Raw genomic sequence first — 18,456 nt, forward strand, 5'->3', positions numbered from 1 at the left:
AACCTCTTCACAGCCATCTCCTACCTGACCGAAGGCAGGGCCAGTTGTGAAAGCAATCATGTGTTCTACCGACTTAGCTGCAACCATTGTGTGGCATTCTATGTGGGTATGACTGCTAACAAGCTGTCTGTTCATGTGAATGGCCGCTACCAAACTGTGGAACTGATGGAGAGCTGCACCCAGACCATCCAGTTGCTGAGCATACTGTGCAATTCACTGAGCTTAACTTGATTGCTTCACTGCCTATGCCATCTGGATCCTCCCCACTAACACCAGCTTCTTTGAACTGCATGGGTGGGAACTCTCCCTGATATATATCCTTTTTTCTGTAACCCTGCTGGCCTTAACCTTTACCAGTCCTGCATGTATGAATGTTTGTGTGTTTTTCTAAATCTGATGAATGATTTCATCCAATAGCTTAGTCTTCTTTCAAATCCTCCCATCTGCAACTCACCGTCTCCTTTATGCAGTGAGTAACAATCTGTCCTAATTAATGTTTTTGGTATTCCAGCCTGGATATTACATTGTTACATACATACATACATACATGGCAAAATCAGAAGAGAACTCTTGATAACAACCCCCTGTTAAATTTTCTTGTGTCAAACAACACTAAAAAACCTATGTATTTCACCATTTTATTTGACTAACTTGTCTGTCCACCAGAACTACATAAATTTCTTCTTTATTGTGTTTTGTTCATTGTCTTCTCCAAACATTTTAATAATTCTTACACTCTAGCTGTATGAAGTGACTTTTTTCTTATAGCTACGGTATGATCCACATTATATAAGGTATTTGTAAACCTGACTTACAGTTCCTAAGATTTGTAGAGGGTGCTGGGTAGATAAAGAATGGAACAGGGCCAAGTGTTTCTAGACAAACTATTTCCATAATACAGGATAAATGTAAAACTGTGTGTTCCACAAATCTACATCTGCAGGATAGATAACCAATAGTAATTTACTGTGTCTGTTGCAGTTAATGTGGCAAGACACACACAAAATACACAATACATACAGTCACATTGTACACTCAGTCTCTCTTTTACCTGTGGTAATAAACTTCATATTCCCCAACTGTAATTTAACATCGAAGGGAACTAAATAAAATGTAGTCACAATACAGGCATATAAAAGATCTATGTTGGAAACAAGGAAGGATTCCTCTTTTAAGAGAAAGGGTGGCAAAGTGTATTTGGGAGGGGAGAGATGAAAGAAGGAAAATTGGAAAGAGGTGAGAAATATTATTGAAATTAATTATAGCCTTGTCCTCACACATTATGGTAACTTGAATTATGCGTAGTTGTATACTAGCCCTGACAGGACAGGAGTCCTTCTTTAGTTTCTGTGTGTATTAGCTTTTTGTGAGATCTCTCTCTTTCAGCTAGATCTGTTTCCTTTAAGCAGGAAATGATGCTACAGCAGTATGGAACAATCAGCATTCCAACACAATCTGTTGGCCTTGGTTTAGTTTGGGTGCAGATCTTATGTGTTCCCTATATGGTATAGCATACACATTTGAAAGGCAAAGACTTAATTGTTTGTCAACATTGTAGTTCTAAACCAATTACAAAAAAGTCAAGAAACTACAACAATTCGTGTGTCAGTTACTTTGTTTCACAGGTTGTAGTTCCTTATTTGAATTGTTGTAGTGACTGGAATATCATGTATTTGTTTGCTGCCATGCTTAGATAGCATTGTGTGAAACGCAGCATATCAAATGCTAAAAGCAGAAAAAATGGTACAGTCCTATGTCAGGCAGGCATGTTTATTTATTCAGTAAAAGTGCAGAGGTGAAGAAACTGAAGGGAATGTGTAAGAAGAGCAATAAATAGGTAGGTAAAAAATAATGATAGGGGAAGTAAAACAGTTAAAAAAGGCAGAAATGAAAATAATATCAAAGAACTCTGAACACAGAAGTAGAATGAAATGAATGCAAAGTAATGTTAGGAACAATGCACGGATCAATTTCTATTTTTTCAGTTTAATCTTTTTTTTTTAAGGTCTTATACACATTCAGTTTTCCAATTTCTTTGTATTTAATTTTTTGCTTTACAATTACATCTACTTGCCCCTTCCATTTATACTTACATGTCATGTATAAGGTGTTTCTGATTTCAGGATTTTTAATCTTTTCTGTCATGTTCCTTTTTAATTTCTATTCCAATGTAATCTTGTGTTCCGTAGTTCAGTGGCGTGTGTGTGTGTGTGTGTGTGTGTGTGTTGTGTTTGTGTGTGTGTGTCATGCTGGACAAACAATAACTTTTTCTATTTGCCACTCTACATACTTCAGTAGTAATTTCTAATTTAGAACATTACACATATTATGGTTGTCATATTATGTGTTATCTTTTTTATAACATGCCATGTCTGGATCATCATAAAATAAGATGTCAATGATATTTCACTACAGATTTGAATCACTTAATGACATGCTTGTCAAAATAAACACACATGTACTATGGACTGTTTGTTGCAAGTAAAATGCTTAAATACACAGCATAGGTAAAACAGGAAATACGGTCAATTACAATGGCTAAGATTGTCCAGTATTGCTGAATTTGTTCTGTATTTTTTGTTTCTTCTGGAGAAGTTTCTTTGTTGTTTGACCCTAACTCATCAAGAGTTGCGTAAGAGTAGTCTTCCTGAAACACCAGGCATGGTTTAGTACAATGACAAAAAACATATTAATAAAGCAAGAACATATTGGAAAACACATTTACTTACTGTATTCATTATTGGTGGCAGGAACAGAATTCTGTGCAAGTACTTATTCGACAGAATATAACACACCTTCCTTGGCAGAGCACATCTAAACTTATAACGTGTGAGGCAGATGACAAGAGTGGAAATAAAAAGCGAAAGAGCCATTGCTATTAATCCTGAGCAATATGCAAACACTGTAAGACATACAGAGAGTTCAGTTGGATCTTGCCTTTCACTGTTCAGCTTTATATGTGTAAACTTAATCAATAAGCCATACTTACAAATAGGTGGTACATTGTAAGCTGGAGTTGGCAACAGATTCCCAAACTCAATTATAAATTTTGACAGTATGATCATACCACAACAAGAACAAAGAATTCTGTATTGGCCATCAGGTGGAAGCCAAAATGACACCAATGTCATCAAAATGCAAGCTGAAAAAGAATGGTATTTGTTAAGAATACTGATTCTGCACAGCTGTTCCCAACTGATCAGTGCAACAGTTAATGTCAACTTTCCATGTTATTTTTATTAAATCTAAAAGCTAAGAGAATAAACTGAAAATTGGTTGTTATTAAGAATAAATTCATGTTAGATTAGATTAGCAAACAATTTATTATATGGATCTACAGCAAGGAGATCTGCAAGGATGTAGAACATGTTGTAAAGCGAGTATACATTGATGAGCCAAAACATTATGACCACTGCTTAATATAATAGCCTATTTGTCCATCTTTGGAAAAAAATACATCACTGCTTCTGTGTATCAGGGATCTGACAGTTTGTTGGGAGATGTGTGGAGATATACAGCATTAGATGTCTATGTACAGTTCATGTACTTTGTGTAAATAATGGCTCGCTGATTTGTGTACGTGGTGATGGTGCCCAATAACGACCCAGATGGGTTCCATAGGATTTACATCAGGTGAATTTTGTTGCTGGGACATCAGTGTGAGTTTACTATAATGCTCCTCAAACAACTGTAGCATGGTTCTGGCTCCGAAACACTGACAGTTATACTGAAGAAAGATGACATCGATGTTGGGGAAGACATCAAGAATGTGAAGGGATGCAGATGGTTCGCAGCTGTCAGTGTGTCTTTGATTACTACCACATGTCCCATCCAAGTGCAGGGGAATCTCTTCCATAGCATAATACTGCTCCCACAGTCTGTGTCCGTGGTGTGCTGCATGTTTCAAGCTGCCATTCACCTCGATGATGGCATTTATAGAGACAACCATCGAGCTAGTGTGGCAAAACTGCGATTCCCCAGGAGAGCCAACATTTTTCCATTGATCAATGATCACATCCTGATGGTTCTGTGCCCACTGCAATTGTAATTGATAATGTCGTTGTATCTACATGTGAACACGTAGGGGTGGTCTACTGCGAAGCTCCATATTCAACAATGTATGATGAACAGTGTGCTCCGAAACACTTGTGTATGCACCAGCATTGTGCTCTTTCGGCAGAGATGCAACAGATCACCATCCATCCTACTTTATAGAGCAGATAAGCCTCAAAGCTCTACATTCTGTGAAGAGTCGTGGACATCCAATCTTTTAGCATATAGTGGTAGTTTCACTGTCCTCATACCTCATTCCACAGATGCTCATGACAATAGCATGTGAACATTCGACCAGCTTCACCATTTTTGAGATACTTGTTCACAGGCTCCGTGTAACAATAATCAGCTCTTTGTCAACGTCACTTATATCAATGGATTTCCCAATTTGTATCCCATGTCTTCACTCCGGTAATTCCTTGTCCATGTCTGCTATGCTTACATACTTTTGTTACTGCGTCACATACCTCCAACACCACCAGGCGGCATCCAACATCGCATTAGGCAGTGTTCGTAATGTTTTGGCTTATCAGAGTATATGTTACATACAGAAAAGATATAATAATGTTCTTCTCACAAATCCTAAGTAAAATGGTGTCATGTATGTGGAATAGGTCCAAAAATCAGAAATATATTGGAGAATTAATGTCATAACTTGTCACAAACAATTAAACATATGCACACTCGGGTACATAACATAATTTTTTTGGGTGAAGTACATGTGTATCATCAAACAGAAAGTATTTTACAAAACTTATTTATGTTGATCACATTACCTCACTGATGATGAGCCGAAGTGAGATTTTATGTAGCAATCATTTTTATGTAATTAATAATACATACATCAGTTGCTTCTGCAAAGAAGTTTGTCTCTCGTGTACCATTCCCTCACCTTCTCATTTCCTATGTTACAAGACTTTTTTTTTTAATTTATTCCCAGTTGTTAAGTAATGGATGATAACTGCAAACTCCTTTTAAAATTATCTATATCATGTCAAGTGATTTCGCTTTCAGTGAATGCATTGAGTATTTATTTGCATACTGCCAAATACAGGAGTGACCTGTGGATTTATTTACAATAAACTTTTTCTTACAGTAATGGATGGTTAATTATAATATAAAGGGAAACACACAACAAAGGATATTGGGAAATGAAGGCATATGTTGACCCAGTAAGAATTGCAAGGTGGTACATGTGAACAGAAGGAATAAAAGGCGGGACTGTCAAATGTGTACACAAGCGAGAAAAGGTTGGAAGATAATTGTCCACATGTACTTAAATAATGTTAGATTTATTGTACACTAAGAAAAGAAATTGAAATTGAGAGGGAATGAATTGATGTGAGAATAAGACGACTGATATTGTATGGTTGTAAAATATTAAGTACATGTAACAGTCAGATATTGCAAGTATTGAAGTGATTGTTTAAGGTAGGGATATATGTTGATAAAAGAAATACAGATAAGAAGTATAGATTCATTCCTCATTTTCACATTAGCATTTTGCATCAAGTACAATAAACTTCTGAATACTTGAACTATAGACAACTAATGCTTTGGATAAAGAGCACCTCTGTCATTATGGCAAACGAGTAGGATGTCATCAGACCGTGCACTGGCTATAACGACGTTGAGCACAGGATGACAAGACATGCAATCTCAACACGTTTGATTGTGACCAGATCGTGGGTGCCTAATGTGTGACTCATCTTCAGCATCTCATGGACACTGGACTCTACTCATGCCACTACGTCAAGGTAACTATACCATCCAAAAGCAGCATCTCATTATGGGGTGCAGAGGACATTACCTGTACCCATCACATGGCACTGAGATTAGCGTAGATACTGGAATATCACCATTAGATGATCAAAGAGCGTAGAAAGGTTGCCTTTGCTGAAGAGTCAGAGTGCACTGTAAGTCAGTAAATGCCAGTGGCAGAATATGATTACTTCAAAAACTACATGATACACTCCATACAAATTGTTACCAGGGAACCTTGTAGGAAGGTGGTGGAGGTATTCTCATATAGGGATATGATTACAGGAGATGCAATGCAATATGTGTCAGGTATGCTGTAACCTCTCACTTGCAAATGATACTGGAACATATTGTCTGATGATGTGTATGGGTTTGTTCACTTATAACACTCATCGAGCAGCTTGTACCTGCAGCAAGACAATAAACCACAGTATCACTCACAAATTCTGTCACAAATGGTTTGAGGAACATTCAATAGATATGAGATTGTGTGTGTGTGCTCTTGGCCCCTCCCACCCCCCGTTTCCATCCTACACCTACCATGTAACATGCCTTCTAACTTTTGTACTGTTGAATACGTCTGAAGCACAATCACTTTTGATGTTTCATGTGGTCCTTGCCACCATATGTAGCTGTCACCAACAGGACAAAGGGTGTGTTCTGCAAACCACTTGTTATGTGTCTAACTCAACAGCTCATGAATATATTTCTTTGTTGTCCCTTATATTTTCAGCTTTCACTCTTTAAATGTAGTTATTATTGAACACTTTTACACCTCCTCTCATCATTAAGTTTATTTGTGTAAGCAGATTTTGTGCCTTACCAAAAATTATGTTTAGAATTTTTTCCACACAGTTTTATCTTGAAACTTCCTGACAGTTTAAAACTGTGTGCCCGACCGAGACTCGAACTCGGGAGCCCCGAGTTCGAGTCTCGGTCGGGCACACAGTTTTAATCTGCCAGGAAGTTTCTTATCAGCGCACACTCCGCTGCAGAGTGAAAATCTCATTCTGGCAGTTTTATCTTGTTTAACTACCTGAGTTTTATTCCACATTTTGAGTCATTATTTGTATGATTGTGGGAGAAAATCAAACAGTGAAACTCCAGGTTGGAATAGCAACAATTAAAGAAAAGATAGATAGCTACATACCATAAAATGACATATTAAGTTGCAGAAAGGCACAACTAAAAGACACACATTAACTTTCGGCCACAGCCTGTGTCAAAAAAGTAAACACACACAAGTATCTTTTCCGTAGTTATTGTAAGAGAAAAGGTAACCTTGTTATAAAATTTCATCTAGAACATTATTCATAATCAGTAAGATTTTTAGAAGAGTTTGTACAGAATATCTTATGGTATACTACTTACCAATGAACGGCCCAACAAACAGTGTTTTGTATGATTCATTATCTCGTTTGATTGTAATTTGAATAACGATGCCAGATAATGGATCAGTTGAACCAGGAACGGAGACCAATGCAGATTCAACTGTGTGTGAAATTATGTTCCACTCTGACCCAGTGCTCTGATCAGTACCCTTTAGGAAAAGAAAAAGAAAAAACTACAGTATTACCCAGTAATGTATTAAACATGACAAAATGTTATATTAGTAAATCATTCTGTTGCAGATCTGGAGAATATTCAGAATCTGTACAATAGGAGAAAGTCCGCAGCTCGTGGTCGTGCGGTAGTGTTCTCGCTTCCCGCGCCCGGTTTCCCGGGTTCGATTCCCGGCGGGGTCAGGGATTTTCTCTGCCTCGTGATGACTGGGTGTTGTGTGATGTCCTTAGGTTAGTTAGGTTTAAGTAGTTCTAAGTTCTAGGGGACTGGTGACCATAGATGTCAAGTCCCATCGTGCTCAGAGCCATTTGAACCATTTTTTGAATAGGAGAAAGAAAGAGTTGCTGAAATGCCAGTAGGTCAGATCAACATTGTTTAAGGTCATAGAGAATTATATTTGTACAGCCGTCAAGCTCTCTTTTTAGGAAATCTTTTAGGATAATAAATGAACAGTGCCTTAAAAAATTCAATGACAGCCTAAAAGAGATAGATTGGAGCCCAGTTTATAGGGAAACAGATGTAAACAAAAAGTACAATTCATTTTTAAATGAATTCATGTCTGTATTTGAGTCCATCTTTCCCAAAAAAGTAGTTAGAAATAGTCATATAGGCAATGCCAAGAAGTCTTGGATCACTACAGGGATAATAACATCTTGTAGAACAAAGAGGATGTTATACAGTTCTCTCAGGACGTGTTATGATCCATAGAAACGACAACACTACAAACTTTACTGTAGCAGTCTCAAGAAGGTTATAAATAAATCTAAAAGTATGTGCATAAAATCAGAAATTGAAAGCTCAGAAAATAAAATTAAAACTATATGGAGTGTAATAAAGAGGGAAACTGGCAGGACAACAGGGAACATGTCTCAGGTTGAGATTAAAACAGGGGACAGTATCATAAAGAAACCTGAGTTGGTTGCAGAAATATTTAATAACCACTTTTTGAGAGCAGCAGAGAAGACAGGCTGTAATGGTTCTATGGAAGAATCATTGTCCCTCCTACAGAAAGCTATTAGCAACAGAATCCCACAGTTATCTTTACCTCCAGTTACTGTAAGTGAAGTCATAAGAGTAATTAGATCATTAAAAAATAAAAATTCTGCTGGTGTGGACAATATTTCTAGTACAATACTGAAACACTGTTATAAATTTGTTAGTCCTGTCCTATGCAACACATACAATACATCCCTACAAGAAGGGATTGTCCCTGACAGACTAAAGTTGGCTGTAGTGATTCCTCTCTTTAAAAAAGGTGATAAAAGCATTGTTACAAACTATCGCCCAATATCTCTATTAACTACCTTCTCGAAAATTCTAGAGAAACTCATGCACAGGAAGATTGTAGACCATCTCAACTTTTACAGTATCTTAAGCAAATATCAGTTTGGTTTTCGTGCCGGTCTTTGTACTGAACAGGCAATATTCTCTTTCAGCAACCAAGTTTTGGAAGCCAGTAACAAAAAAATGTCTCCAGTGGGTATTTTTTGTGATTTTACGAAAGCCTTTGACTGTGTAAACCACCAAATTCTTTTGAAAAAAGCAGAATACTATGGTTTAGGTGGTACTGTTGGCTTGTGGCTACAATCATACCTACAGGATCGGAAGCAGACTGTAATGCTAAATGGCTCTTCTGGAGAACCTGCCTCGTCTTAATGGGGCATGATAACGTGTGGTGTGCCTCAAGGCTCCATTTTGGGCCCACTGCTTTTCCTCATCTTTATTAATGATCTTCCTCTTTGTTCTGAGACAAACAGCAAATTTACCCTGTTTGCTAATGATACCACAATTCTAATTGACGATTTGATTGATCATGATCTTGAACAAACTACAAATACTGTTTTTAATGACATCTTAAATTGGTTCTCCTCAAATGGTGTCTCACTCAATGCAGATAAAACTCATTATATGAAGTTCCATACATCACAAAGTAATCTCGATGAAATTAACATAAAATGTAGAGATCAACCAATACAGAAAGTTGAAGATACAAAATTCCTGGGTGCTTATATAGACAGTAAATTTAATTGGTCAGTTCACATTCTTCATCTATGTAAAAAACAGCTCGGCAACATTTGCATTATGGGTAATTTCTTCAGTGGCTGAAGTTGACACCATTAAGGTTGCCTACTTTGGCTACTTCCACTCACTGATGTCATATGCTATCATATTCTGGGGGAACCAACCACTTGCAAAAAAAGTTTTCACCATCCAAAAAAAAAGCAATCAGAATAATGTGTGGGGTCCATCAAAGACACTCTTGCAGGCAATTGTTTCGGAAGATAGGTATCCTAACAACTGCCTCACAGTATATTTTTTCCTTGCTGACCTTTGTGTGCAAAAATTATTCTATCTACAAAGACAACAGTAAATTCCATGGCTATAACACCAGAAACAAAAACAATCTACATTTCAAAATGAAATGTCTCACTCTGGTACAAAAAGGAGTTTACTACTCCAGCATTAAGCTGTTCAATGCTCTACCACTACATATCAAATGTGTTCATACAGAACTGCCAAAATTTAAACAAGTTCTCAAAGATTACCTGACAGAGAAATCTTTTTATACTGTGGATGAATATCTGAAAGAAAATGTATACCATCACTAAACCTATTGTGTCTAGAAGTAGTTCAGTTGATTTTATTGTGCATTTGAGCATTAGCACACTTTTTGTAACAACAAATTGGCTGTACCTGTATTTACTCTTGTAGGCCTAATATCTGATTTAACTTTGTGCTCTTATCTTTAACCTTTATTTGAAACGCCTTTTTCTGTTAAATGGTTGTTATGTTATCTAGCTGACATTGTATCTATTGCTGTATTTATAGTATGTCTTACTTAAACTATGTACAATGAATAAAATAGAAAGAAACATTCCACAAGGGAAAAATATATTAAAAACAAAGATTCCATGACGTACCAAACGGAAAAGCGCTGGTAGATAGACACAATAAAAAAACACACAAACACACACACAAAATTTCAAGCTTTCGCAACCAACAGTTGCTTCGTCAGGAAAGAGGGAAGGAGAGGGAAAGACGAAAGGATGTGGGTTTTAAGGGAGAGGGTAAGGAGTCACTCCAATCTCAGGTAAGTCTTTCCTTTCCCGGGATTGGAATGACTCCTTACCCTCTCCCTTAAAACCCACATCCTTTCGTCTTTCCCTCTCCTTCCCTCTTTCCTGACGAAGCAACTGTTGGTTGCGAAAGCTTGAAATTTTGTGTGTGTGTGTTCGTGTGTTTTTTTATTGTGTGTATCTACCAGGACTTTCCCGTTGGTAAGTCATGGAATCTTTGTTTTTAATATATTAAACTATGTACAATTTGACATTGAATTGCCCTTGTATTTATTATAAGTTTAAATTGAAACCTGTACAATTTGACACATTCCATATCCTTGTGATTGACTCACTAACTGGATCTACGGAACAAGAAATGAATAAATAAATTCCTTCTGTTGTTGTTGATGGGCATATCTCTGAATGAGTTCAAGAATTCAAGTACTTGGGTTCCGTATTTACGAAAGTGAAGTGGCAAAAGAAGTGCATCAATGATTGATGAACGCCAATTGCATTTTCCAGTACGGGGAGGTGCACTGGTCCCCATTCATATCTGCCTGACAGATTAATGACAAGGTCCAGCATGCTGGCCAGCCTGGATGTGCTTTTTAGGCAGTTTCCCACATCCCACTAGGGGAATACTGGGCTTGTACGCACCTTCCGCCTTTGCTAAATGCTTTGTAAACATTTATGAAACTTTCTCACCCTTGCACATAGAATTTACTCTTAGACACAGACAGATGAAGTGTACTGATTCTGTCCTAGGGTATGTGTAGGAGACATGACCTTAGATGTTTAGGCTCCATAAACACACAATTAGCAGCAGCAGCAGCAGTGACAAGAGCTAATTATGTTTTGGTTATTGTAAGAGTGTATTAAACAACAGTTGTACAAAGAATGTAATTTTAAAATCCATTATTAAAGTTAAAATATATAAACGAGTCAGAAGATGGCATTAACATCTTTCGGCAACAGAAGATCAAAATAACTTTCGGTGTTGCACTAAAATGGTTTGCCAGATACATTACATTTAATTTAGTGCTTAATATAAGAAACAGAAACAGTGTCATTAACTTTGGGAAGAATTGCTGAATTATTCTTGCCTAAATTTGTGTAGGTAGTTTATCAAACAGTCTAAGTAGGAATTGCATCAAAAGGAACATTCATTTGAGAGAACTGTTAAATCAGAATGGAGACAAAATTGCTGGTAAGAACTTCCCTTCAGGAGGTGAAATTCCAGCAGTTTTGATAGACACACTTGAAAGTAGAAAGAAAAATTCCTAATCAGAACTGTTATGTTGTTCCTTCCTCAGTGAAGAAAGAGGGATTAGTTGGAGGGTCATTCGATTCAGACACATGGACAAGAGTGACCTACCTGTGGTGAGGACAACAGTAGACTAAGAAAACTGGGAAGACATCTTTTTTTCTGCTTTCCTCTTATTTCTGATTGGTACTATTCATTCTACATCTCATTTCTCTTCCTCTCAATCCATATTCACGTCTCACTCTGTCCTTCTGTCAACTCTGGACTGAAGCCACAGCTTTCTGTGTTGCCTCATCTTCCGTCTGTGTCTTCCCTTGTCTTCACAATACTTGAGTCCCTCTAAAACTGATGTCTGAGTAACCAACCCCTCCTTTCCAATTCCCCATGTATATCCCCAGGAGAGAACTAAAAGTTTCTGGGATAGGTGTTTTCTTTATATTCTGTGTCTTTCAGCAGTACTTGGAGTTTCACATTCTAAAGGTAAAGCATCCCTTTTCTTTGTAATTTTGCAATGTAAATCATTATCTCAAAGTGTCTGTAGGTATGTCATTTCAAAGAAATATATTTAACTTAAAAACAGTGTTTACTAGTGTTGGTATTTTTCACACCAAAATAATTGCCATCAGATATAATGCACTTCTTTGCAAAGGTGAAACAGTTGTGGAATGCAGTGTTTGGTTCATAATTTTCGCTCTTCCAGGGTCACAGAGTTTCTCTACGTGTTTTTTTTTCATTGTTGATTGTGAGGAACCATTTAAGATTAACTGGATTTCTATGATGATATGACTATTTTCACTAGCATTGTATAAAAAGTAAATAATTTAGGAGTAAAGGAGGCCATTTACTGAATAGCACAAGTGAAGAGTCATCGCCAGGTACACACAAATGAGGTAGAAAATTTGCTACATGTCCCCCCCCCTTCCCCCCCCCCCCAACACACACACACATATACACACACAGTAGAGAAGGGGTTGAGTCAGATGGGGAGGAGAGGGGGAGAGAAAGAAAGAGAGACAGGAGGCAGGGAGAAAGGTTGTGCCTGAGTAGCTAGCAGCTTGGAGGAAGGCAGTAGATTTGCTGGCTAGGAATATGGGAGGAAGTGGTTGCTGGTGTAAGGCATGTGAAACATCATTACCAGAATTGGTGAGGTGTGGCACACACTGAAGGTGACATGGGGATGTGGATTTGGAAGGTGTGATAGAACAGAGGAAGGGGAAACTGTTGGTGAAAAGTGTGGGGACAGTGGGTTAGTGGGGTTGAAACCAGGAGTGTTATGGGAGCGAAGGATGTGTTGCAAGGATAACTCCTGTCTGCATAGTTAACAAAGGCTGGTGTTGGAGGGAAGGATCCGGATAGCCTGGGTTGTGAAGCAGCCTTTGAATTCGGCATATTCTGCTCATTTCCATGTTGTGCCACTAGGTGGTCAACTTTGTTCTTGCCCACAGTTTGACAATGGCCATTTATTCTGGTGGACAGCTGGTTGGTTGTCACACCAACATAATTAAAAAGCTGTGCAGTGATTGCAGCAAGGTTGGATGGTGAGATGTCTGCTTTCACAGGCGAACATATCTCTGATGGGATAAGGTAAGCTTGTGCCAGGGCTGGAGTAGTGCTGGGTGGGTGGATTGAGCAGGTCTCGCATCAGGGTCTTCCATAAGGGTTGGGTGTGACAGCAGCATAAGGACGGACAAGGGTGTTGTAGATGTTGAGTGGATGGCAGAATACCATTTTAGGAAGGGTGGGAAGAATCTTGTGTAGGAATATGGTTCAGTTGTTCCAGTCTAGGGTGATACTGGGTGCCAGGGGAAATGCTCCATTGTAGCTGATTCTTGAGGATGATGGGAGAATTAGGGGTTTGTAAGGATATGGTATGGGAAATATGTTTGCAGATTAGGTTTTGGGGTGGGGGTTATGCCTGTCTGTGATGGCTCTCATGAGGACTTCAGCACCCTGGGCAAGGGAATTCTTGTCGCTGCAGATAAGCTGTCCAAGATGGCCAGGCTGTATGGGAGTGATTTTTTCAGAGTGGAAAGGGTGAGCTAGTTAGTTAGTTATGTGTTCCATTGATCAGTAGCATGGAAAAACCGTTATGATGTGGAACATGTCAAATGCACAAGAAATGCACACAGGAAACAAGTTCTTTTTTTTTTTACGTGATAGAGTTATACCTGAATATTTCTGTTATCTATCCCATTCCCTTAAATGGCACAAAATGCATATATTATATCTCCAGATTTGGGCAACGGCCTTGCCGCAGTGGATACACTGGTTCCCATTGGACCACCGAAGTTAAGCGCTGTCGGGTGTGGTCGGCACTTGAATGGATGACCATCCAGGCCGCCATGCGCTGTTGCCATTTTTCAGGGTGCACTCAGCCTCGTGATGCCAATTGTGGAGCTACTCGACCGATTAGTAGCTGCTTTGGTCAAGAATACCATCATAATGACTGGGAGAGTGGTGGGCTGACCCCAAGCCCCTCCTATCCGCATCCTCCACTGAGGATGACACAGCGGTCGGATGGTCCCAGTAGGCCACTCGTGGCCTGAAGACGGAGTGCTTATATCTCCAGATTTATTTACTCATATTCAAGAATTCATCTATGGTATAGAAGCAGTTGTCAAGGAGGTATGATTTCAATTTGTTTTTGAAACTATTCCTGCGGTCTGTCAGACATTTTATTTCATCTGGTAATTTATCAAAAAGTTTTATAGCAGCACATTTTACCCCTTTCTGTGCCAAAGATAGGTTAATTAAAGGCTAGTGTAGGTCTTTCTTTTTTTCTGGTATTGTAATCATGAATGTCACTGCTGATTTTAAACTGGTCCATGTTGTTGAGAAAAAATTTCATTACTGAGTGAATCTACTGTGAAGCAGTTGTAAGAATTCCGAACCTTTTAAACAGATGCTTACAGGCTGTGCGACTATGAACCCCACACATTATTCTAACTACTTTCTTTTGAGCAGCGAATACCTTTTGCCTAAGTGTTGAGTTGCCCCAGAATATTATTCCATATGACATCAGAGAGTGGAAGTATGCAAAGTATGTTAGCGTACTAATTTCTACATCCTCAAAATTGGCAATTATTCTGATTGCAAAAGTTGCTGAACCTAGTCGCTTTAGGAGATCCAAAATATGAATTTTCCAATTAAGATTCTCATCTATATGTACACCCAAAAACTTAGTATTCTCTACCCTGGCTACTGACTTCTTTTGATGTGCAGAAAATTGGATGTACTGTGTTTTTTCAAAGTTCAGAGCAAGCCCATTCGCAGAAAACCAATTAATAACTTTTCCAAAGACCTTATTTGTATAATTTTCTATCGGACTTTCTTTTACTGGATTAATAATTATGCTTGTATCACCAGCAAACAGTGTCAGTTCAGCATTTTGTTTCACATAAGAAGGGAGGTCATTCACATATATCAGGAACAGGAGGGGACCCATGATCGAACCTTGTGGAACACCTAATGTAATTTCAGCCCAGTTAGATGAAGCGGCAAACTCCTTTGAATCACTTGAAGCATATAAAGAGACTTGCTTCCTGTTCTGTAGATATGACTTAAACCACTCATATGCTGTTCCATTTATACCATAGATTTGTAATTTCTCTAACATAATGTCATGGTTCACACAATCAGATGCTTTGGATAAGTCACAGAATATTCCTATTGCTGACATTTTACTATTTAAAGACTCTGTTATGTGGACAGTGAAACTGAATATTGATGTCTCAGTGGAACAGCATTTCTGAAATCCGAACTGTGATTTACTAAGTGCCCCATTACTGTTGAGATGGCTAACCACTCTTGAGTACATTACTTTCTCAAAGATTTTTGAAAATGCTTTAAGCAAGGATACTGGTTGGTAATTATTGACATCTGTGGTTTCCCCCTTTTTGTAGAGAGGCCTGACAATGGCATATTTTAACCTGTCTGGAAAAATACCCTGAGTCAGTGATGTGACTCAAAACATCAGCTGTAATTGCTCCACCTTGTTTTAATAACTTGTTAGAGATGTCATCTACTCCATCAGAACATTTATTTTTCAAAGATTTAACAATTTTCCTTATTTCACAAGAGGCTGTTAGATGAAACTTAACCTGACTAAAATTTTTCAAAACTGACTCTTCCATGTACTGCCTGGCTTTTTCTTTTGAACTTTTCTCACCTGTTTTTTCTCCTACATGTAAGAAGTGATTGTTAAATACATTGGTTACTTGTGTACTGTTGGTTAAGATGGTCTCATTCTCTTTATCAGTAATACTACCTACCCCAGTGGTTACTTTTCCTGTCTCCCTTCTAACAACATTCCATATTGATTTGATTCTATTGCTGGAGTTGTTAATTTCTTCTCTACCATACATATTCCTTGATTTCCTTACAACTTTTCTCAGTATGTTACAATAATTTGTATAGTGTAAAACTACTTCTGAATCTTTACTAGTTCTTGCTGTCTCATACAGTTTTCTTTTTCTTTCTGAAGACACTTTAATACCTGTAGTAATCCAAAGTTTCTTTGAAAAGTTTGTGGTGTTAAATTTAGTAATTTTCTTTGTAAAACAATGTTCAAAAAGGGATATAAATTTATCAAGAAATATGCTGCATTTATCATTAGCATTTGGCTCATTATATACCTCTTCCCAGTTTACATTTCCTAAACTTTCTCTGAAGTGATCTATAGATACCGGATTGAGCACCCTCACACTTTTACTTAATGGTTTCTGAAGTGTGCACCCTGTTAGGTTTTGTAAATTAATCAGTTGTGCATCATGGTCAGATAATCCATTTACCACAGGGAAAGCATGTGTTTGTTCTACATCCTCTTGCTGTACAAATACATTATCTATTAGAGTACTACTGTCCTGAGCTATAGGTGTAGGGAAATTGATCACTGATTCTAAGTTATATGTTGTTAACAACACTTCTAGTTCACTTTTCCTGTCAGAATTGCTTAGAAAGTTAACACTGAAATCACCACAGATTAATAACTTCTTCTTTTTGTCTGACAGACAGCATAATAGGGAGTCAAACTTTTTTATTAATAGCTCCCAATCTCATAGTGGAGACCTGTACACTGTTGCTAATATCAACACAACATTATCTAGCTGAAGTTCACATGCACAAACCTCAAAGTGCTAATCAACACAAAATTTGCTTACTTCAACAGTTCTGTATTTATACCCTTGTTTTATGGAAATGGCAACTCCTCCTTTATCCATAATAGATCTACAAGTGTAAGATGCTAAATTATACCCATTCGTACTGACGTTTTCCATTCCCACAGTTACATGATGCTCAGACAGACAAAGTATATCAATCTCATTCTTATTTTTGAGATCATCTAAACACATTATCAGCTCATCTACTTTATTTTTTATTCCCCTGATATTTTGGTGAAGTAAGTTGATACCACCCTTAGCTTTATCCCTATTTGCTGTGCATAAAGTTTCTTTTCTTCTATTTTCTCTGGTTGGTGTCTGTCTGGAATTTGGCTTTAGCCTAAAAAACCTATCTGCTTGGTCCCAATAACCACAGGGATCACCCCATGTGTGACTGTGGCCCTCTTTACAGAACCTGCTAATAGAGAAGCTAACTTATCTTCTCCCTTCCTATTAAGGTGCAGGCCATGTGTAGTGTAACCCCACCTACCAATAGCATCAACTGGAACAACACTCATGTGAGACTTTGCCGGTGTCTGGAGCATCCTGTTCAGCTCAGTGTTAACACGCCTTACAGCAGTGTTTACCCAGGGCTGATCATGGCGCTATACCCAGGGCTGATCATGACAGCTGTCTAAATGCAGGTACTGTTGGTGGTTACCGGATGAAGCCGATGGGAGAGAAGGTGTTAAGGTTTTGGAGGAATGAAGATAGGACGTGTTGGCCCTGAGTCCATATTAAGTAGATATTAGCAATGAACCTGAACCATCAAGGTGTTTGACATTTTGGGAGGCTAGGAGGGTTTCCTCTAGATGGCCCTTAAAAAGGCTGCCATAGGAGGGTGACATGTGGGTGACTATGGCTGTGCCATGGATTGGTTTGTATATCTCCTCCTCAAAGGAGTAGTGGTTGTGCATCAGGATATGGTAAGGTGTATGAGCATGAGATGTGGACTCTGAAGAATATTGGAAGAGGAAATGATCTGTAGCTGCATGGTGAGGGTTATAAGGGATGTTGTTTTATGTGAATGTGGCATCTACAGTGATGAGTAGGGATCTTGGCAGTAAAGGAGTGGGGATGGTGGACAGTCAGTAAAGGATATGCTTAGTGACTTTCATGGGAGAGGTTAGGCTTCAGGCAATTGGCTGGATGTGTTGGTCAATAAGAGCTAAAATCTTTCAATAAGAGCACAATAACCTGCTACAATGGGACATGTAGAATTGTTGGGTGTGTAAATTTTTGAGGAGCAAGTGGTTGTGTGGGCTGTTGGGGTGAGGATGGAGATGGACTCAGGGTAAAGATTCTGGGATGTGCTTAAGGATTACAGTAGGGATTGGAGACTATGTTGGACATCTGGGATGGTATCTCTGTGGCAGAGCTAGTAAGTGGAGGAGTCAGATAGTTGGCAGGAGCATTCTGTCGGGTAGTCACTGTGATTTATAATGACAGTGGTGTAGGTTTTGATTGCAGGGTTGATGATTAGATCAGGATCTGTTTTGAGGGTGTGAATGGCTGACCTTTCTTCTGTTGAGAAATTGGTGTTCTTAGCAAGGGACATGGGGAGGATGGTGAGACCAAGTTAGAGTAAGGAATTCCT

At 38.4% G+C, this 18,456-nt stretch overlaps 2 protein-coding genes across 3 annotated transcripts in view; one reads left to right on the plus strand and one right to left on the minus strand.

Moving 5' to 3' along the window:
• The window catches only part of LOC126187392 (vesicle transport protein USE1), a 152,550-nt gene that overhangs the window by 20,627 nt on the left and 113,467 nt on the right, over positions 1-18,456 (plus strand). The gene's annotated exons all lie outside the window — the stretch shown is intronic.
• The window catches only part of LOC126187391 (acetylcholine receptor subunit beta-like 2), a 66,812-nt gene continuing 50,378 nt past the window's right edge, over positions 2,023-18,456 (minus strand). The window contains exons 7-10 of the mRNA XM_049928444.1: positions 7,186-7,354; positions 2,990-3,142; positions 2,730-2,902; positions 2,023-2,647 (exon numbers count right to left, since the gene is read on the minus strand). Coding sequence (XP_049784401.1) covers positions 2,462-2,647; positions 2,730-2,902; positions 2,990-3,142; positions 7,186-7,354 — 681 coding nt within the window. The 3' untranslated portion in view covers positions 2,023-2,461. The remainder of the gene's footprint in view (positions 2,648-2,729; positions 2,903-2,989; positions 3,143-7,185; positions 7,355-18,456) is intronic.

The sequence above is a fragment of the Schistocerca cancellata genome, chromosome 5 (assembly GCF_023864275.1).
Source record: "Schistocerca cancellata isolate TAMUIC-IGC-003103 chromosome 5, iqSchCanc2.1, whole genome shotgun sequence".
Classification (NCBI taxonomy): Eukaryota; Metazoa; Arthropoda; class Insecta; order Orthoptera; family Acrididae; genus Schistocerca; species Schistocerca cancellata.